At 38.6% G+C, this 23,311-nt stretch overlaps 1 protein-coding gene across 1 annotated transcript; it reads right to left on the bottom strand.

Moving 5' to 3' along the window:
• Positions 1 to 48: 48 nt before the first annotated feature.
• Positions 49 to 19,167, bottom strand: LOC135212760 (myosin regulatory light chain 2-like). Its single transcript, XM_064246508.1, has 5 exons — positions 19,012 to 19,167; positions 5,789 to 6,070; positions 3,133 to 3,326; positions 2,180 to 2,355; positions 49 to 749 (listed from the first exon to the last, which is right to left on the bottom strand). The coding sequence occupies exons 1-4, from the start codon at positions 19,012 to 19,014 to the stop codon at positions 2,190 to 2,192; spliced, it is 645 nt and encodes a 214-aa protein (XP_064102578.1). The 5' UTR covers positions 19,015 to 19,167; the 3' UTR covers positions 49 to 749; positions 2,180 to 2,189.
• Between the last annotated feature and the right edge of the window lie 4,144 nt (positions 19,168 to 23,311).

Genomic DNA, 23,311 nt, shown 5'->3' with positions numbered 1-23,311 from the left:
AGAGAGATCAAATTCCTTATGTACTACTTTCCAGGTCTAAAAGGACTCTTACAATTTGGAAAGTTTATTCTTATAGGAGAGAAACATCGGTGTCTGAACATAAAATCTCTAGTTGATCTATACCCTCCTCCAACACTGTTTTCTGCTATGAGCCATCGTGGACTTGGGACTTCCTTCTCACTCGCAACAAAGCCAATTTGCCGTGTTGCACATTGCAAGAAAGGCATCATCGACAGATTGCTTCGTCGCTCTGCTATCTGGCGAACAGGATAGTTCGTGACAAGCTGGTAAGTACCAAAAACTCACGAGTATTCATCGACGTTACTGATAATAACATTATGTTTGGGAGGTTCGGAGCCATTCTGAAACCAACCTCTATGTTCAGTTGGGAGAGCTGAGATGTAACCGAGCTTATCTTTCATCTTCTTGTACATGAAAGCTGCCATTGCAAGGGCTGATTTGATTCTCGAATAGACAACGAAAATAGATGCTCATTTTGAGGAAATTTATCTGTCTAAAAAGGATCAAGGGAGAAAGAATATAAAAATAAACAGGTGTGTGGGAAGAGTCAATGAAAGGTTACGATAATCTTTGTATCCAATGGTGTCTTTATCACTGGACGATCCTCATTATCGAGAGAAATAAAGAGAGAGAGAGAGAGAGGTAGCACATCTTCGTAGACTTCTACCATATGATTCTTGTACCAAAGAGCGCTGTGTAGATACCAAATACACACATATAAACGATACCTGCAAGAAATGAAAAGAAATATAGGTGATTAAGACTGTATAAGTCGCAGGATTATTGCAACAATATATACTACGCAATAAGACATTTTTTTTAAGGTGGCCTTTATTTTTCTTTTCTGTTATCAGTCAATAGCTATATATATATATATATATATATATATATATATATATATATATATATATATATATGTATATATATATATATCTAGTTAGTCGATATCTATATATATATAGAATATATATATAGAAATATATGCTATTATATGTATTGTATTATATGATAAATATAATATATATTTATATATATTATATATAATATATCAAACCACCCCGTACAGGAGGGGGCTTTAGGTAAAAGCAATACATTGGTCACTGCCACATTCGTAATCATGACCTATTGGGATCTTTCAAAAATGTTGTGTCCTCCTTCCTCTTATCAATTTCGAATTATACTAAGCTGAACATTCTGAACACGTTCCATCACCTAGTCTGTCCTTTTACCGCTTCCAAATACAATTCGACATTTCTAACTCTTCTAGTTATTCTTATGTCGCATATACTAAGCTGAGATATTCATCCTAACAGCTTTGATCTTTTTCTTTCCTTCCAGCATCCATAAACTCACTTCACTTCATACATTCTCACCTATGCTTCCCCTGACATTTAAAGCCACTTCATTTTTTACACACACACACACCTTACTACCTTCTCACTTCACCTTTTCTGTGAATCACCTTTTCTATCAACCTCCTATCATCTGTTCCATAAATCTATTGCTCCATCTACCTGGATTCCGTTTACTCCCATGTACTTACTCTTGGTCACATTTACTTTTAACCCCTTTCCCTTTGCAAATACTTTAAAACACTTTCTCCAGCATCTGCAGCTTCTCTTCACTATCCTCTCTGAAAATCAATCATTTCACACCCTCTTCACAGCTCACTCTTGTATCTCGTGATGTTTCCCTTATACATCAAATTCATGTCTCTTCTCTCATTATATATATATATATATATATATATATATATATATATAGTATATATATATATATGAGTATATATATATATATATATATATATATATATATATATATATATGAGTATATATATATATATATATATATATATATATATATATATATATTATATATGAAGAATTACGGGACCTCGCTTATAACGGATGGTTTCTATAGCTGCGATTTTATTGTGAATAAAATCTCTATCAGAAACCATCCTGTTCGGGTGGTTCCCGATAGTCTTTGTATGAATGCACACTACAACTGTGCATTTGGTATAATATATATATACACATACATAATCACAGACATAAATAATGCATACAACGGCACATACACATCCTCGGCATAAGGCGACAGACCATCAAAATGCCTAGGTGAGGAAAAATCTGACACTTGATCTAAATCTGGTTACCTTAGAAAATCTATGCAGCCTCGGCTTCAGCGTCGGTATCAGCTTTTCCCGTGAGCAGTTCGATCGCTGCAGCAGTGTCAATGAAGCCTCGATCATCCATTTCGAACTGGTCAAAGGCATCGTCGACCTCCTGGGCGGAGTATTTGTCGCCCCAGGTCATGAGGGCGTGGCGGAAGCTGTTTGAAAATGAGACGTTAGTATTGTTGTTCTCGGTTAGTCGTTACTGTTCCTCTCAGCTTGCAATAATCTTTTGTTTTATTATTCTTTATTTCGCTGGCGAGGAATCAAAACATTTACAGAATACTCTGTCGTTCGTGATTGTTGACCTTCAATACGTTGCAGATCATGACCCGTTTTTTTCACTTTAGTGAATTTCGAGTTTCCAGAACAACATTCAAACAGGAACAAAAGTTACTATGGTTTGCAAGTTTGTTATTGTTTCAATAATCATATTTACACAAAGGATTATGGGTCACCTTGAATTTTTTTGGGTAGGCCTGTGTCCAGATGGACCACAGACCATCTGGCCACAACACTCTTTTTCGTGTTTTATTCTTATGAAAGCAATATACGCAAATACCGGATGTCCTTTACTTTTAAACAGTGGTTCTCAACCAGGGAGGAATTTCAGAGTTTCGGGGGGGGGGGGGGGGGGGGGGACACTACAGATTGGCAGGCTTAAACTGGCTCTAGGACCACACAAAACGTAGCGTGAATCGGTCCGCACTTGTACCGAGAGGTCAGGCTAGGCTTTCTCTCCGCTAGCTTGTGTGTTTGTGTTAGCACTGTGTTGCATATTATTTGAATGCACCTTTTGAAGCAGACAATTCTGGAAAGAGGGTGGGAGGAGGAATGACATTCTGACATATTTGGAAAGGGTGCATGAGCCAAACAAGGTTGAGAACCCCTGGGACTCGAGCATGAACTAGGAGAACCTCTGCTCTGAAACTCACACTTCACCGTCGATCCATCCATCGGTGCTGAAGGCGCTGAAGGCGGCAGCTACTACTTCGTCGTCGTCATTCTGCCCTGAGTTCCTCTCGGCGAACATCTGAAGAAGCATCGTGAAGTTGATGGGATTGGGCGCCTCGTCCAACATGTCTCTCAATTCCCTGTCGGAGGCGATCTTTCCGACGTCGTCGAATACCTGGAGGAGGAACCATGGTTTCCATGAAGCATTTAATTTCCATGAGTGAAATTACGGTTGTTTTGGGTTTAAGAAAGGCTTTTCTATACTGTGATTACAAGGAGAGGGTGGAGCAATTGATTAGTTGTAAAAACCGTAAGTGATTCCAAAAAAAGACACTTTCACTTGTCAAAGTTCCAGAAACTTTCACTTGTCAATTAAAGTTCATTTTTTGAAAGAAACACAGTATGTATAAACTTTCAGATTCTTTTTATATATAGAATATCTAGTGCACTACACAATACAAGATTTCTGCTGATGGCAAATATCATATATGCCCAAGTGCTGTCTGCTTTCATAAAAGTATTCTGACAATCAACGAAAGAAAAGGATGCGTACAAATACCGAAAACAAATCTTGACACCAAATTGGAACCTTCTCTTAAGATCTCAGCCAAGAATTAAGACAAGTCATGCTGCTGTTTGTGACAGAGTGAAAGAGGAGCCAATTGGCAATTGGCAGAGAGTCTAAGAAATTCATTTCTAGGATAATAATTTTACTTCAAAAGTCAAGAGTAAGGATCAATTCGAAATAAATTCATTTGTTTACAAATCACAATGAAACAATTCAAAATCAGCCGACGTGATTAACTGATATTTGAAAATGATATAATCATTAGGTATGATAAACAAGATAGGGGAGAGCTTTTTTTTTTTTTTAGATTTAGCTGTCCTTATGCCAACACGGGCTCTTGCTCATAGAGCAGCCCGTAAAAAAAGAGCAAAAGTAAGCTACAGAGATGCACAGGGCGAGTGGAACTCAGGAGAGCAATTCCCTTATTTCTCCTGGACATTTAATTAGCCTTTCAACAAACCACAGCGGTCTGATTATAGTTACAGGGGGTCACAAAAGAATATATTAAAGTGTAAGATCTAAAGCTCTTGGAAGCAAAGAATAAAAACTCCGAAGACCCAAACTAATCGTATTTATAGGTATGGCCTCGAATTTTTCAACTTTTAAGTGATAACAGGAACCGATGTCATAACGTCAACAAGTTCAATTTTGACTTTGATTTTACTGTAAAAAAAATTTACTTGGCTTCTAGCAGTATTGCATACTCTGCAAATCGCACGTGTGACTTTTTAAAATTTTGTATTTTGTAACGACAACATAATTCGCATGACAGATGAAAGTTTTTGGCTTATTTAAAACACCGATGCGCCTTATATTCGATAGATACTCAAAATAACCTTTTGCTGAGTATATATATATATAATATATATATATATATATATTATATATATAAAGATATATGCCACGAAGGAAAAATAAACGAAGAAGTAACTGCGGAGACCTTTCGACGTTTCCACGTCCTTTACTAAGCTAGTAAAGGACGTGGAAACGTCGAAAGGTCTCGCAGTTACTCCTTCGTTTATTTTTCCTTCATGGCATATATCTTTATTTATGGATTTATCACGTTCCTAACTTTCGGGATTCAGTTATACACACACATATACATATATATATATATGTAAATGTAATAGCCACAATGCCCTCGTGACTTCTCGAATTCTTTGCTCTTTTTTGAATACGCTTGTCACTACAAAGCCTCGAGATCCAACTTTAAAAAAATATGAAAGAAACCATGATGTCTGGTAGCGGGAAACGAACCTGCGATACCATATTCACGACGAGGTTACCTTGCCGACCTGACCACTTTGTCAGGTCGCAAGGTCACCCCGTCGTCATTATGGTATTGCGGGGTCGTTTCCAGCTACCGGGCATCATGATTTCTTTCATATTTCTTCGAAGTTGGATCTCGAGGCTTTGTAGTGACAAGCATATCCAAATAAGAGCAAAGGATTCGAGAAGTTAAGAGGGTAATGGGGCTATTACATTTACATATGTATCTGGTAAAAATGACCAGTAGATTCTACATATATATATATATATATATATATATATATATATAATATATATATATATATATATCAATTCAAGCTACAAATGTCCTTTAATATCTAAATTCACTTTACCTCCCAAATGATATATTTTCATATATGTACCGAAGGGGAATAATTGATAATAAATTTCGTCCCCCCATGGGATCGAACCACCGTCCAAGTGGACGGGGACGAAATCAGGACAGTCAGTGACGCTATCCAATCAGCCAACAGAGAACGTCTCTGTTGGCTGATTGGATAGCGTCACTGACTGTCCTGATTTCGTCCCCGTCCACTTGGACGGTGGTTCGATCCCATGGGGGGACGAAATTATTATCAATTAAAAAATTCCCCTTCGGTACATATATGAAAATATATCATTTGGGAGGTAAAGTGAATTTAGATATTAAAGGACATTTGTAGCTTGAATTGATATATAAATGGATCACGGTTCGATGTGATAATTATTCATATATATATATATATATATATATATCTATATATATATATAATTATTAACATCTAGTGCTCATAACTTACTGCTCGCAGGTCACTCAGGCCAATGACACCGTCCTTATCCCTGTCCATCATCTGGAATCCCTCCTTGAACTCGGCCACCTGCCTCTGGGTGAACATATCGAAGACATTGGAGCCGGTCTTCTTGGCCTTTCTGGAGGAGGACTTTCTGGAAGAGGGTTTGGAGGAGACCGGGGTTGGAGCTGGAGCCTCGGGTTCTGGCTCTGGAGGGGGTGGAGCTGGAGCAGCGGCAGCCTCTGGCTCCTCTTCCTTCTTCTTCTTCTTCTTGACTTTCTTCTCTTCAACCTGAAACACCAATCGGACGAGGTTAGGTCAGGTCATCACGGAGAAAAGAATCAGGTCACTGAATAAGTTAGTAAATAACCTTTTACGGATTTTCATTTTCGCTTACTCGGGGAGTAAGCCTACAACCTACTTTGTTGTTGTGTTCTTGCTGGGGAGCAGGGGTAGGAAAGGTCTATAAAAGAGCCTAAAAAGTTTTGAAAAAAGTTGTTTTACGTTGAGTTAAAGATACAGGAATTTTATTAGAGGTTATTTATGATTTATCTATTAGGATGAAAATGCAAAAAATAAATAATGTGCATGTTAAACAGTACAAAAAAAGTATTCTAATAAAATGTAGCGTATTTATTTTAATTTTCGTTGGTGAAACCACGTTCTATGTGACCGTAGATTTTAGCACATTGTGAGGGGGAAAACCTTGCACGCGTCCCGAGTAAGCTGGAGGTCGGACCACGCCTTCTTAGAATAGGATATATGCGTCCTCGAGAGGTACGACGATCCCGTTTGCTTAGCTGACACTGGTCATCTAGTGTCACTTGTTTAAATGCGAAGACGGAATAAAAGGAAAATGTATTAAAACTGACTGTCAGGTTACCTCTCTCTGGTACGTCTTAAGGAAAAACATCTTAGAGAATAAAGTGCAATTATAACTTTTATAATAAGATTCAATTTTAACTTTTATAATAAAGAAACGCTTAATCTAGCCACCGCGAGAAGCGATACCGCCGTTTTATAGAGAGAGAGAGAGAGAGAGAGAGAGAGAGAGAGAGAGAGAGAGAGAGAGAGAGAGAGAGAGAGAGAGAGAGAGAGAGAGAGAGCGTGTGACGGTGATCGAATCGACTGCTGAATCGATGACAATAATGTTACATGCCTTATTAGTGCAGGACTTATAAGCAATCGGTTTTTTTAACATTTTAGTCCAAAAACATATATACTTCTAAAGTTTGAAAAAAGAAAAAAACACTTTGCTACCTCGGTTTTAACCTCATGTTCTCAATATTAGAGCATATCTTACTCTTATAAATACACGACATTCACTGAAATATGTAGCAGGACAAGAGAACCATAGGACGAATTACCTGCCTCTGAAAAACCAGTTCAACGGTTTATGGAAATCTGCCACAGTCACCATTTAATAATGGCTACCTCGTCCTTCTGTTTTGTACCATTTCCGGCACCATAACCCGCATATATACAAACCTGAAGAATATGCAAAAGCATACAAAAGTATAAAGATCAGGAGATGACGCAGCTTAGTCGAAACTAACAGACGAGGATGTATTAGCGTGTTTCGAGCGAAACTAGAATTTTGACTATATGTCGATGACCTCATGATATTTTCACCTGGGACAAAAAGCACTTTGAATGGAAGAGATATTTCGTATAAAAACGCCTCGAATCTAAGCAGCTTGGCAGGTGTTGGCTAAGAGGTTTCAAAGGTATTTGAACGCTTCAAAGTCTTGTTTTCTCAAGACCTGAGTTATGTGTACTTGGCATGGGAGTTATATTCCATGCAAAACTGAACACAATGCAAATGCTATAAGGGTTTCATGCTCACAGAATTGCACTTATCATATATCAACATTAAATACCGCATTTATCTCCGTTGGAGCTGGCAAGTCGCCGCCTATAGCCAGACATTTTGATTATTTTTACTAGTTCTTTTTTTGGAGGGCCAAATGCAACGAGACCTTTCGATATGCCAGTTGCCAAGATATATAAGCAGCTACAAAGGAGGAAGAAGTAGGACAGAGTCAGGTATGGGGAGAGAGAGAGAGAGCTAGCTCACTGAAGGTTAAAAGTATATGACATTTTTCCAAACTATGAGAGAGAGAGAGAGAGAGAGAGAGAGGTTAGCTCACTGAAGGTTAAAAGTATAATACAGGCTTTAAAGGTATGAGAAGGCATAAGAAATTCACTGACATTTTTCCAAACTGAGAGAGAGAGAGAGAGAGAGAGAGAGAGAGAGAGAGAGAGAGAGAGAGAGAGTTAGCTCACTGAAGGTTAAAAGTATAATGCAGGCTTTAAAGGCATGAGAAGGCATAAGACATACACTGACATTTTTCCAAACTATGAAGAGAGAGAGAGAGAGAGAGAGAGAGAGAGAGAGAGAGAGAGAGAGAGATGAACTGGCAATCTTAATGATGTCATTCAAGGTTACTTAGTAAATATAGTTGCTTAAAAATGTCGCTGAAGTTAGAAGACGAAACGAGAAGAGAAGCGAAAGTCTCCCACACACACATGGATTTTCAAACTATTCTCAGCTGTTCAAAATCTAATAAATAATGGCTCCTCTTCTGGCTTCATTTTAGAGAACATCTCTTTGTCTTCATAAACGGGGTTCCTGACATTTTTGCCATTATTGCTCTCACCGTCTTATTCCACAATAAGATCACATGTTATATTCCATTACAATGATCTTGTTTTGCGGTAAACATTGTATCAACACAGCGTATCATATTCGATTGGTCAACCTTTTATCAACACAGCATATTATATTCGTTTGGTATACATTTTATCAACACAGTATATATTCTTTTGGTAAATATTTTATCAACACAGCATATCATATTCTTTTGGTAAATCTTTTATGAACACCATATATACATTTTTTTTGGTAAACCTTTTATCAACACAGCATATCATATTCTTTTGGTAAATCTTTTATGAACACCATATATACATTTTTTTTGGTAAAACTTTATCAACACAGCATATCATTATCTTTTGGTAAAATTTTTATGAACAACATTATATACATTTTTTTTGTGGTAAACCTTTTATCAACACAGCATATCATATTCTTTTGGTAAATCATGACACAATATATACATTTTTTTTGTACTAATCCACAAAACAGCATATCATCTTCTTGCTATATACCTTTTATCACAAACGTTTCTCTTTTCAGTGCTAAAACCTTAAATTTCACGAAATGTTGAAGTCAGATGACACAATGGCTGAGGTTTTTCTCTGATAATTTCAGCATCTTTTCACATCAAAATGAAGTTGATATGTGTACTAAAATGTCCTTCAATACTACATATATAAATCTGACTGAGGCAATAAAAAAAAAAACAAAAACAAAAGACAAATTCCGAAAAAGGCTTCCAAGAAGAAAAATTCGACGAATGCCAGAAAACGGAAGGCACTGTCTTTAAAAGGAGACGAGTAGGATGGCAGAAGACGGAGTTTTATGTGTGTACAGGTGCTCCGGAGTAATGGCTGCCATAATGGCTGCCATCAATGGTAGACCGAGAGGAAATTGTATGACGGAAGTGGCAAATAAACTTCCGAAGCCTTGAGAATGTTGTTGGTTGGAATGAGTGGTAAGGGAAGTCAAGCTGAAATATATGAATCAGCTGACGTTTATGGAGGAAACTGTGTGGGCTACACAGCATAACACGACGGGGGGGGGGGGGGTGGGGGGGGGGGGGGGGGGGGGGGGGGGGGGGGGTGGATATCGGAAGTTGTTAGACTCAGTTGTCCCCTTTCAGAGCATTAGAAATAGGTTAAGAAGTATAAATATTGGTCATATGGGTTTCTGGTGTTATCAAGATAGGAGGAAACTAATATGAAAACGAGAAGACTTATGAGGAAGGGGCAAATAATTTTGAGCAGGAGTTCCAATTAAAAACTGTTCCTAGCTCTAATTGCTTTTGTTTCAATGGTAAGCCCGGAGGTAACTCTAGCTTGATATCATGGTGTACCCTATGCACAAAAGAGAAGACAAAAAACCGGAAGATGGGAAAATAGAATGGGACCTTATGCCAAAGATAGCGAAAGACCCGACTCATAAACGAGAAAGATTGGATGAGCCTAGGACATTAATTACGAACACGGACAGAATTGAAGTTTCGCGTTAGAAGGAAAGTCACCTGACCGAGGGGTTACCGGTTGGCGATATGGACACTTATAAATTAGGATTTTACTTTCCTTTACGGTCACTACCACTTGCTGGTAAAAGTTTGTTCACAAAGTGGGTGACAGATTCTTAAGGACTCGGAAGAATATCTTCATAAAAAGCGACCGGAATTGAATAACATAAATTGTAAGCCTCCAAAGGATATTACTGAGTGGGAAAGGTGCGGTTTGCCATAATGAAAAGAAGAAATTGAAAAACAACAACCTAATAAGATTATTTATGATTCGGATTACTGGAATGGAGAATCCCGTCGCTAAGTAACCAACTGGTCATCTAGCAAGGTGACCTACAGCTTACTGTGGGATCAGAATCACATTATATCGAGAAATCAAGCCATATGCACACGTGCCAAATTGAGTTTCTAACGGGCAAACTTCTCTCCTTAAGTGGCGTTCTCATCTTCATGAATTTCTAAAACTGTCCAGGGCAACAGTTTGCGGCGCCATATCAGCGAGAACCGCTTAAAATGAAAGATGAGAAATGGTTCCCCAAAGCTCTAATGTTACTCGGACAACGTTGTCCTGCTTTGAATAGTCTGTTCCATCACATTACGATTCCAAAGCTGCTCTCAAGGTGGGACTCATGTCACTCAAGGAAATGAACTCGCTGCAAATTTGGCGACTCTTGTTAACCAATATAATTTGCTTAAGAGAACTCTGCAACTTATTTTGTGGTAGTTGTACATAAAGAAGACTATTGATATTCAGCTGAGTAATCTAAAATGAAAGAGTACAAAATTAATAGAAGGATTTTCAAGTTTGCAGTTGACAGTAACAGAAGTGGGTAAGAAACCACTTACATGACAGCTGATAGTTTTAAAGAATATGCTCTCACCCTCAGCGACTGTACAGCTGAAGCCTATAAGAATATGGGCAATATTGCTGGAATAAACATCTGTGCATCATAAAAAATATATTAACAGTGTTCTACAGTAATATTTCATCTGAAAGTTGCCACGCGCTTATGTGGAAATGTCAATGAATGATCCATATGTATAGTCAGTCCTAAGCTTATACAGTTCTGCATCAATGTACAGGGTGTCCATAAAGTCCCAGTACCATTCTGAGCAATAAATACTTGTGATGGTGCTGGGACTTTATGGACACCCTGTATATCACTAATTAGATTCCAGTTCAAAGTCATTAATGAAAATCAGCTAAAGTTATTTCCACTTTAGGCTGTCGTGGTAAAAGTATACTAATGCCTTTTGTAGCTTACCTGCTTTGTATTCAAGTCATTAAGAGAGCGGAAATAATCCTTCCAGAAATACTGATTCCAGATCTTTTCATAAATCATGAAAATCAACGAGATCAGTTGCTTGACAAGTTCACTCTGGTGCACCTGGATAAACATCCAAATCGGTCCACCAGTAACCGGACCCATTGAGAACACCTCTCAGATAAAAGTTCTGTGAACCGTAATGTTTTACCTCACAATATTCTCGCAAACTTTCAGAAAAAACTTTCCATTTCCTCCCTCCATGACCAAATAATTGCAGTAGTAAGAGCTAGTCTGGGTACTGGCAAAACATCAGATGTCTTAATCTGATGTTTTGCTCTACAGGGGCGACTAAGAGGGGCCATTTTTAATCTCCTCTGCCTTTCATTTCATCCACCATTCTTTTTTTTTTTTCTTATCTTACTTTTTTTCGTCCAATTCACTCACGACTATTGCTCATCAACTTTATCTTGGATTGGATACAGCCATCCTTTCATTGGTATAATAATTCTTGCTACTCTGCCTTATCTTTTTCGCGACTCAAAGTTACTTTTTTAGGACTGTCGTCACAAAAAATGATGTTCCCTTCAGTTCAGTCGTGCACCTGAGATAAAAGAATATTGTGCGAGCAAATACCAGTCACTCAAGTAAGTAAGATACTGTCTGAAACACAAAATTGAGGCTATTTTAATACTATTATTATATTATTGGGAAAGTAAATCAACAGTAGTATGCCCGTTTGATTTTGTTATTTAAAACACAATTTAAACAACAAAATCAAACAGGCATACATACTACTGTGGATTTACTTACCTTCTTTATTGACTCATGCAACTATGCGTTTTCTTTGGATTATTATTAATATTTCTACTAATATTATTTCAGTAGATGAAACCTATTCACATGGAACAAAGCACACAGGGGCCATTGACTTGAAATTCAAGCTTCCATAGAATGTTGGCTTCAATCTCCCACCGACGACCCAACACTGCTGCAGTAACTGATCATGATGCAGAGTCAGTTATTTTTCAACGCCCTGGGGGAGACGTGAACTCGCGACATCTGAGTAGCATGCCACGACGCTCACCACTTTATCAGCGAAGCAGCCTACAGTTACTCTTAATTAATCTTCAGTCAATTCCTGTTCCTTTCACAATCAAATGCAGGAAAACCAAAAAATGGTTCATGTCGGCTCAATTTTACTTTCATTAATACTTGTAGCTCTCCAAATGCCTTAAATTTATGGTTCAAAGTAGAATGGCACCGGAATGAAGAAGAGGCCTTCAGATTCTTCCATCCTCTAGGACACCCTTTTATTATTAACGTCTTAAAATTAAAAAAAATAAATAATACTCTATATTCTGTTGCTAAGGCGAATGATTTAATTTCCCCGACTCATTTTTTCCATCAACGATAGGGATCTTCTTCTCGACTGGTTGATAGCTGTGAGACGAATTATCATGAATGAAAATACATCACTGGCGATAACATGGCGGCCAGCGACCCTTTGTTTATCAGTGGTAAGCTTCCCCTCTCCCATATGTTTCTCCTCAGGTATCGGGGGACCTAGCTCCCCACACCCCTCTTTTTAACATGTTCCGGGTTGCCTACTATATTTAGCCCAGAACATGACGGCTCGAGGCACCTATGCTGAACCTACCACCCTCCCGCCCACACACACACACACACACACACACACACACACACCCTTTAACCCTCTATTTGGGTCGTAGCCCTGACCGCATTTTGCATCTTTTTTGTTTCCTCTATTATATGGCATTCCCTCTCAACGAAACGCCTTCGTGCCAGAGATGACGTATCATGTTGGCTCAAAATAAAATCTTTGTCACAGAAAGGGTGAAAAAAAGGGGTGGGGGATAATGAAAATAAACTGCAAAGTCATACAGGAATCCAGCCATATCCACACACAGGTGCCAAATTGCGTCTCTAACGGGCAAACTTCTCACCTTAAGTGGCGTTCTTATCTTCATGAATCGTAAACGAAGAATGTGTCTTGCTGAGGGAAACAGAAGTTATATCAATGATTTCTGAAAGAATTTCAAATGGTGCTTGTTAAGAGAGAGATAGCCTACGAGGGGCAGTTGGTTTTAACTCCCTGAGAATAAGTCTTGTGACTGTCAGTTAACCATTAGATTACGAAAAGAAACAGCGGGAAAAAAATCAATAAAAAGAAGAAGAATGTGGGATCGCCTACCGCTCCCTTTCATCAGCTAGGCAGGTCTAGGCATGGATGGAGTATAGAAACAATCAAAGGATTGCACTGATGTTAATGGTATTTGAAGTTCTTTTAAACTAGCAAGGGCATACTGAGTGGCAAAATATCCTTAAAATTTCTCAAGCAGAATAACACCTATTTCACTGGATCGTTACATAACGTTCTGCTTCACGCGGTGCACTGTAGGCATCACCTTAAGGTTCTTTGCAGCGCCCTTCAGCCCCTAGGTGCAACCCCTTTCTTTTCTTTTACTATACCTCCGTTTATATTCCCATATTCTCTTTCTTCCATCATACTTTCCCCCCTTTCCTGACAATCGATTCATAGTGCAACTGCTTTGAGGTTTTTCTCCTGTTCTACCTTTCACACCTTTTTACTCTCAATTTCCGTTTCAGCACTGAATGACCTCATAGGTCCCTTTGGCCTAAATTCTATTTTATAGTCAATTTAATTCATAACGTTCAGAATACTTAACTGCTGGTATTAAAAGAGTCATTGTGAACATTTCGAGAAGAGATGCGAAAGTTAATTTACAGCAAAAAGTTAAGGTTTGTGAGGTATTAGATAATTCAACATCCTAGTGGCTGACACATAATAAAACACGTTGGCCTCCTCCAAAATAAGGTACATTAAAGGCTAACCTTTATATACAGGCTAATGAACCTCCCTTTCGCTGTTTCCCCAAAGATGAATAAAGCACCTTTGTGTATCAAGTCTTTTCGCCGATATCTGAAACGTTTAGTGCAAAAATTAAGCTCGACAGAAGTTTCTTAAGACTGACTAGGCTGCAGAGACAAATCCCTTACAGTTAAAATCCAACGTTGAAAAGTATTAATTAGCAAAAATCTAATTTCGTCATAAAGTTTTTTCTTTTTTTACATATTCTTTTGAATGGTGTAAGTCTTCATTCAAACAATAACCTAAAAAGTACAGGGAAGAGCAGCGGCTAATGAAACTTCCACCCACAGCTAGGTGGTGGCCTGTGTCGCTGGCACCTATAGCGATGCCAAACGTGCGATTATGGCTAAATTTACCATATATTAAAATAAAAACCACTGAGGCTAGAAGGCTGCAATTTGATACGCTTGCTGATTGGAGGGTGGATGATCAACATACCAATTTGCAGCCCTCTAGCCTCAATAGTTTTTAAGAGCTGAGGGCGGACAGAAAAAGTAAGGACGGCCTGGCAAATAGGCCTCTCAAAAGTTTTCTTTTACAGAAAACTTTTAAAAAGGAAATCTGAAACAAGAAAACGTACAAAAGACCTCAGGAAAGAGAGCACCAAGTCTCTTACAAAATTAAAAGGGGCGCCGTTGAAAAGGGATAACTTTATCGCCACCTAACCAGAGTGAACTGAAGCTGGTGGTTGATGGCAATCTCCAGCAACCCGATGCCACACTTTCCCAGCCGGAAGTACCAAATTAGGCGGTTCTTATTTTCGCGTGCCTACCTTATCTTGGAGAGGTTTCGTCTCACATGCACAGAAATAGCCGAGATTTAAGAACGCTAAACTCAGGTGATGTTTCATGTTAATCGTTTTTTTTTTTTCTAAGCGGGTAGAAAGGTGTCCAAATTTAGCACGTTCTAATTAAGTAATAAAATAATAATGTCTTGTGGTATTTACTGTTTTGCTTTCAGCTAGTTAAATTTATTTAACTTTATAATTTTGTTTATGACTATTGCTAATAACAGTATGATTAATATCATCAGTGAAAGATACTCTTTGTATCAATCTTGATTTCTTACTTTCTCTCCTGACGATAGCAGCCAAAAGTGACTGAGATTATACGGATAACGTTTAAATTCTTAAAATATCATTAGCGACATATATCTTAAGGAAATACAAAAAATTTCTTTTCAGGGGACGTGGGCTATAAATGTTCAGAACATTTAGAGGTAAATATAAACTCTTAACATACAAAAGTCACAAGTGTTTATCTATATGTCTACGAGCGTCTATGTATATTATCTTCTCACGTTGAACGTAAAACTCTTCATACAAATCTAACTCTCATACAAATCTACTGGTAGAGTCGCCAATATATTATGTCTGAGTACGAAGAAGCAGAGTTTTTTTTCGACAACAACCTCTCTCTGCCGTCTATCAAACCCTAATTTTAGGCCACATTAACTTTACAGCTGTTTTCATATCTCGCGCGCACACGCTGAAAGGCTCTCTGTCACTGTCAGTCAATAGTATAGATGTGCGCGTCGTTCGATAATATCGATACTAATGGTTTGGAAGAGACTGGCGTTTACATTTCCGCTTTGCCAGGCGCCTGCCCGCTGAGAGAGAGAGAGAGAGAGAGAGAGAGAGAGAGAGAGAGAGAGAGATACTTCAATTTAAAAATGGAAAAAATTTCAGTATTATTTTCATGCGGCTTTGTCCTTTATAAGTTAAAGGAAACTTTTTTTTTTAACTCTAGAAAGTATAAATCTTAAATTTTCCTTTAAGTAGCCGACATATGTCTCATTCTAAAAACAAACCACTTTCAGTGTTGATTTTACGAATAAATGAGTAATGAAATGTCAGCGAGTTGAAAATACTAGATGCTACGATGTTGCTTTTTGATTCATAAAATATTAAGATTATAAAATATGAGATGAGAATAAAGTCTTAGACAGACCATGACTTCCCAAAACAAGCTTCTTCTCCGTATGAAAAAGTTAAAGCTTAATGGGCTATTCCCCCCCACCCCCGGGTCAAATATTTATAAAACATACCTGTTGAACAAAAAAGTAATTAAATTAATAAAAAATCACAGAAGAAGGGAGGAAGTTCCTCTCAACGGAAGTGAATGTTATGTACGATACGTCATCCCAGTCGGATGAGAAGCCAAAGGATGTATAAAAATCAGTCGAGACATCCGGGGGCACGGTCTAAATTAATATCTGCAATATGAACAGCGTGGTGACGCTGCAACGGTTCTACTACAGTGAATCGCAGTGACATAAGAGATATTTCTCAGGAGGGGAATCTATATAATCTCATTCCTTGGATTAATGTGTCTCTACTGATCTAAGCAGTGACTTATTTACACCTTGGGGTTAGTCGACTGAGGTTGGTCGAGGCCAGGATAAAAAATGAAACGGAGCTGACAAACCCATCCTATCCAATTTGTTGGCTATTCACTTTGGCAAAGACGATGAAACTTGATTACATTTAACTCCTAGTTTAACTCGTCATTTGCTATACAGGGTTCAACTAAGTGTGAAATAAATCTGCAGTCTTCTTAATTTAATAGGCAAAATTGCATTTCATATACCCCAACCGTTTACCGAAGTCTTACCATATGTGGGCATCCCAAATATGTCAGAAGGCCGGGAATTCGGGTGAGGCAGCAAACATGGTGGACCTCTCATATGAAATAGTAGAAAGAGAAACATGACCCTCTAACAAAACCGATGGAAAGGAGGACTTCAACACAATAACTTTGGCTGTCTAAACGGCAACTTCCTTAGCATGTGGAAGATATCAAGACGTATTTAAAAAATTAGATTTCATACCATCGCCTCCAACGCTGTGCAGCGAAAAGGGCTTCAGCGAAATTCCACCACTCGTGGTTGTCCGATATTTCATGTTCCACAAATCGCTATACTCATCTCCAGCCTCATTTCACTTGTGGTTTTCACATAAGTAAGTCTGCGTCTTCCACCTCTTCTGATCGAAGCTCTCCGAAGCTTTCAATACTGTTACTTCCGTTTCATTATGAAATAATGGTGATGTTTCTTACTCTACCCTGTCACCCGACTCCCAATATCCTCCCTAATGATCTATTCTCATTCGAAAAAATCGTTTAGATAGTTCTCTGTATAGCGAGCAATACAGATCGTACTATACCAAAGGTTCTTAACAGGGGGTAATCCATACCCTGAGAACCACATGTAGCGGGTATGGGACTTGATCTCTGGATATTTGTATATATTTGATTTTAATGTGTCCGATGTATACATGGGTACATTTTGTAAATAAATAACTATATAAAACTATAAATGATTTCTATTTTCTTGTGTGTTCTATTCCTAACTAATCATATGTAAAGTATTAAAATTAGTCTATTAAGTTAATTGTCATAAAATAAGGAATAAGTGGACTTAAGCAAAGGGGGTATGGAAGCATATTGGGCAATCCATCAACAGGCTAGGAACCCTTGTACTGCACTTCGTATCCTCTTACTTTCGTATTTAATTCTAGTCTGTTTTAAAACACACTCACATACATACATACTTGACTGTGAACTAAAAACAATGGTGTAGTGACATATGCGCTTTTACACTCGTAAAGTACTGGCCATGACAGTCACACACAAACAAGTGCTTTTACATATAAAGACAACAATACAAATATAAGGACTGTTCATTTCCTCGAAAACAGTATTCTAGACTTTTAATCAGCTTTGATACTGGTCAGAGACGTAATACTACTTATTTGGTTTTCAATGCTTCAAGCGCATTTATAATCATGCATGGGAAAGAATGAGTGATTAATGCAATTATATGGAGGTGTGAGTGCATTCGCATAAATGCAGTTGCCGTACAAAATCATATTGCACCTGAAAGTAAAGAATATTCCGATTCACATGAAGTACATTTTATTTTGTAAATGAAGGGTACCTAATTTCCTCATGATAAAGACGGACTCTGCAAATTGAAAGTGTTGCAAGTATTATGTAGGAAAATGTTCTTTTATTGGTTTTAATCAGAAGTCTTAAATTTCGTCAGATAATTATATTTCGGCTGGCAGTGTTACATAACGATGCTATATTGGTCTATAACACCAACATTATTCGTTGAATATAGATAATTCGACTTATCTTGCAGATATAAATGTGGCGTTCTCCAGTTTGCTATTTAACAAAATAGGTCTTTGGGTATCAAAATATCCAAAGTAACTTGTACACGAATTTGAGAAAACATAGGGCGAAAAAGACGTACACTTTATAATAATCACTCACGGGATATGAAAGATTTTTGAACATCGCACAGACAGGTCATATTCAGGCAGAGTCACTGGTGTCACAAGAGGTAGAAAATGTTAGCTAGAACGATGTCTTAATATATACGTGAAGTGCGCGATTTTTAAGTAAGAAAAGGTCTGCAGCAAAAAATGAAAATTAGACAGTAGTGTGTGCTCTCTAGAGCTGGAAAAAGACGTCGGGCATCTGGAGAACAACTAAAAAAAAAAAAAAAAACCGGATTTTTGATAACTATAAAACGAAATTAAAATGGAAACATGTCTCATACACACACGGTTTACTTATTCAGATTTCAGTATTTACGTATTCCACGCTCCTGGGGCAGCGACGAATATTGCCTCGTATTTTGGAGGACTCGAGGGCTACGTCCAAACTTAGCTTGACGAATTCATTCCATTCAAAAGCACCGTTCATAATCCACTTCTGGATCATAATGTACGTATACAAAAGTGAATCTGGTAATCACTGTTTCTGTGGCTGGATCCCGTTTCCACCTTCGAGATATTGAACATCACACCCACCACAAATGTATATATTTACCAGCAACGAAGCACTTTATTTTAGTCGAACTCGAGAGCTCGGTACTCACCATGGCTGCCTTTCTTCTCTCTGAAGTTGCTCCAGGGAATAGGGTGTGGCTGACTCTGGTCTTATACCCAGCATTTTCTTAAGCCCCTCCCACTCGACACCCTCACCTCCTTTTCCTCACCTCTCCCCTCCTCCGTTTATCTCGGCTTCAAAGGGAGAGAGAGAGAGAGAGAGAGAGACGAGAGAGAGAGAGAGAGAGAGAGAGAGAGAGAGAGAGAGCATTTCCCTCCACCCAACCACCCAGCTGTTTCCTCTCGCCACTTTCGGCTCCCATTCCCCCTCCCACCCCCCTTCCCCCCGCCCCCCCAATCACCCATTTGGTTCCTCCCGAACCTCTTCCGTTTCTCTCTCTCTCTCCCCTAGTGAGGTTCACTACATAAAATTCCCCTCTATTTACTTCCCCTCTAAGCATCATTCGCATCACTCTACGAAACCTCCCCCCCCCCCCCTCTACCTTATCTCCTTCGTTCCTCACGAGTCTTCTTCGTCTCTTAGACAAACCATCATCATCTGCAGCCAGAGCTTCGCAAGAAAAGGGGGTCACGCTGAATTTGTATTCCACTTGCCAAGAGAATGTGCATAAAATAATCTGTAATAACGGCTTCTTCGCTCAAACCATAACACTGTAAAACCAGATACGAAGTCTTGGAAAAGTCGCTCGTTACAAATTGACCTTCTCAATCAAGGGACGCGATTCGTGTTTTTTTTTTTTTTATTCTGTATTTTCTTGTCGATATGAGTAATCGGAAAAAACCTGCCGTGATGTCAGTAACCGAAGGCGAAAGGCCGCAAGATCTGGCTTCAGTCTCAGTGCAAATGGAGGTCGGACTGTTGAGGAAGAGACACCACACGAGGTCTGAGATTTTAAGTGGGACGGGTGACCCATATACCGGTAATAGGTCGGCTGTGAATTGGGATTGGGAAATAAATAATTGGATTGAAGCTGGGGCCAACCGAAAAATGCTCTTGTCACATCCTGGGGTGGGAAAAACCCCTGGTTTACAGTCATTAAAGGACCGTGGCTTCCTTCCAATGTAAATCATACTCTTCTTGGCTAACAGACGAAGAGGGAGTTTGGTGGTGATATTCCCTGTGTAAACAAACAGATGGAATTATATAAAGATCTCTTATTTGGAAGGTGGTAGATGAAGTCCCGTTTTATTGAAATGCATCCGAAAATGGCAGTTTGTGAGTGTCATATTTATATTGCGCGTAAATTTTTCGGGTTTTCACAGCAGATGGCGTGGGATTTATATATTTAAGAAAAAAAAAATTGTTTTGCCTCAAAAGATATACGTATAAAAAGAGGTTTATCTGAATGAATCATACCCAACTACCGTGTCTAAAACCTTTGGGAAAAAATGCTTGCTTATATTGAGTTGAATTGAATTGAATAAGGAATTTAGGCCAAAGGCCATGCACTGGGTCCTATGAGGCCATTCAGCGCTGAAATGGAAACTGACAGTCAAAGGGTTGATAGGTGTAACAGGAGGAAAACCTCACAGCAGTTGTTAGGAGAGGGTGGAAAGTAAGATGGAAAAAAGAGAATAAGAAAGGAGGTACTGTAAAAGGAACGGAAGGGGTTGCAGCTAGGGGCCGAAGGCACGCTGCAAAGAACCTTAAGTAATGCCTACAGTGCACCGCATGAGGCGCACTGACGCCACTAACCCCCTACGGGCCTTGCTTATTGAGAAACGGGTCTTGCAACTGGATATACGTAAATAACTGATGATCAAAAAGGTCAGCCAAGGTGGCCTGAAAGATGAAGAGGGATATGAGGTTTTCCAACGAAGTTGCCAGAACTTCATATATAAACTTCCTCCATGAGACCGGCGTAAACTTCTTGACGCTAAGCTCTATTGTAATGATGCTAATGTATGAAAGGTTCTATTCTATAACTCTCAGATCTGCCCCATCATTAAATATGAGATAACCCAAGTTTTTAACACTGGGTGGGCCTTGCATCTCTTAGCTGTTTGAGTTTTTTTTATCTTTTTGCCCTAAAAAAAAACTTATTCTATTCTTTTGTATTTTGTTTATATTTCAGTATGTTAAGCACACGCAAATCGAGGCTTTCAATGGTCATACTTTCAGGATCTGTTTTAAGCCATTCTTTGTGACAATTTTTCTTGAATGCATATCAAGGGGGTAAAATATTCAAGCAATAGTTCAAAGAAAATAAATGAGTATGTCAGCGCTCGTTCTCTCCTCTAAACGAAGGTGTTTTGATGCCGTCAGAGAGTCTCATAATTATTCCAAGAGATGTTGAATTTTGCTCATAATTTCTTGCATATAGACTGGCTGCAACATTTCAATTTACATTTTCTTGCTCTTTCATCAACCGCGTCTAGCTGCTTCTTGAAACTCTCTCTCTCTCTCTCTCTCTCTCTCTCTCTCTCTCTCTCTCTCTCTCTCTCTCTCTCTCTCTCTCTCTCTCTCTCTCTCTCTTTGAAATTCTGACATGTTTGTGGTCATGACGTGACAACATGATCAAAATCAACCTCAACCTTGACTCAAACCTCATCCTTGACTTCAACCTCATCCTTGTCTCAAACCTCCTCCTTGACTTCAACTTCATCCTTCTCTCAAACCTCATCCTTGTCTCAAACCTCCTCCTTGACTTCAACTTCATCCATCTCTCAAACCTCATCTTTGATTTCAATTTAATTCTAGAGATTTTCTTCACAAAACTTCGTCGCGAGGCAAAAGGACATCAACACTGAACATTATGGCTTTGGAAAGACAAGAAAAGATGGCGGAGACAATTAGCTCTCTGTGACTTTCCCTCTGCGGCACCTACAAAAACATATTTCAAGGTCAGACTACATTATGTAGAGAAAGTTTTTGCAAACCTTTGTTAGTCAACTTTTTCCTTACCCGCAGAAGACGTAGTACTCCAACCCAATGCATACTTATCTGCTCAATTCTTTGGTTCTGTCAGAGAAGGATCGCTCATTTAGGAACTGAAGTCTCATTAACATAACCCAGGTAGTATTTCCTACCTGAAATTCAAAGGTGTGCCACCAGTAATAATGCCATGATCACTGACGCTAACTGTTGGCACTGGCTTTACACAGGTAGGAATCAACGCGTTAAAAGGCTGACATACTTACTATCAACAGTTCGCGAAAAAAAGAGAGAGAGAGAGAGAGAAAGAAAAAAGACGAACGACGCGAATGTAGACCGAAGCTGGCGGGGTTTCGAACATCACAACGAAAATGATTTTATGGATGAAGACGTTCGTGGCTCCTCCCCAAAACGCCACAGACCAAACCCAACCCATTTACGTTCACGTGGACGCATTTAGGTAACCCGTATATGATTTCTTTTGCTCATCGTGACTCAAACTCCCGAGATGTATACTTGTATTGCACGAGTGCAGAAAACTAGCTTGCTTATTTATGAATTTGAGAATATGTATACACATATATATTACTAAAAGGATCTCATTCAAACTGGATGGTACCTAGCGGAGTTATTTATTCCAAAATATTACAAGCTTCCAGGGACAGATACTTGATAATGAGGACTGTTTCTCCTGGGAAGCTTATAACTCTTTTGAATAAATTACTCAGCTAGACACCATCCAGTTTGAATGAGGTCCTTTTAGTAATTGTTACAGTTGCAGTGTGTTTGTATGCACAAACTCAAAAAATGATACCTGTTGAATGTACATGTGGAAAAAGGCTACGACTCGCATCGCCAAGCAGATGTTACCATTCTGATATATTGTCCTCATAATTAGTTCTATGACTTCTCTAAATTCACTAGTGTACTAATTCTATAACTGACGGTTTGTAGAGACGAAGCGTAATTCAGTTTGAGAAATGGTCGTCAAAACGTCTATTAAAACAGCAAAACTCACCATACCAAACTTATATTTATTTAATTATGGACATATATGAAAGCAAATAACAAGCCTGTTTATGTAAACTCACATTATTTTTGTTTCAGCTGACTACCATTTTGCTGTTTTTTTTGTGGTAGGTACAGGTAAATCTATCTATACACACACACACACACACACACACATTTATATGTCAGATCTTAATAACCGCAATGCTTTCTTAACTTCTACAATTCTTCACACTTTTTGGATACTCTTGTCAATTCAAAGCCGGAGATCCAAACGCGAGAATATGGAGATATTCGAACTCGCATCCTGAGTAACAGATCGAGTCTCTTGAAGACGTCCGCGTAGGAAAAATAAGGGCAATGGTGTACAGGTTGAAATATATACGTAGTAACAAAAGCTCAATTTGAAATGCTTGCGGAATCGTGGAGGAAAAATGTCCTTGGAA

This window comes from Macrobrachium nipponense, chromosome 41 (assembly GCF_015104395.2).
Source record: "Macrobrachium nipponense isolate FS-2020 chromosome 41, ASM1510439v2, whole genome shotgun sequence".
Taxonomy (NCBI): Eukaryota; Metazoa; Arthropoda; class Malacostraca; order Decapoda; family Palaemonidae; genus Macrobrachium; species Macrobrachium nipponense.
This window is presented reverse-complemented; position numbering and strand designations above follow the sequence as displayed.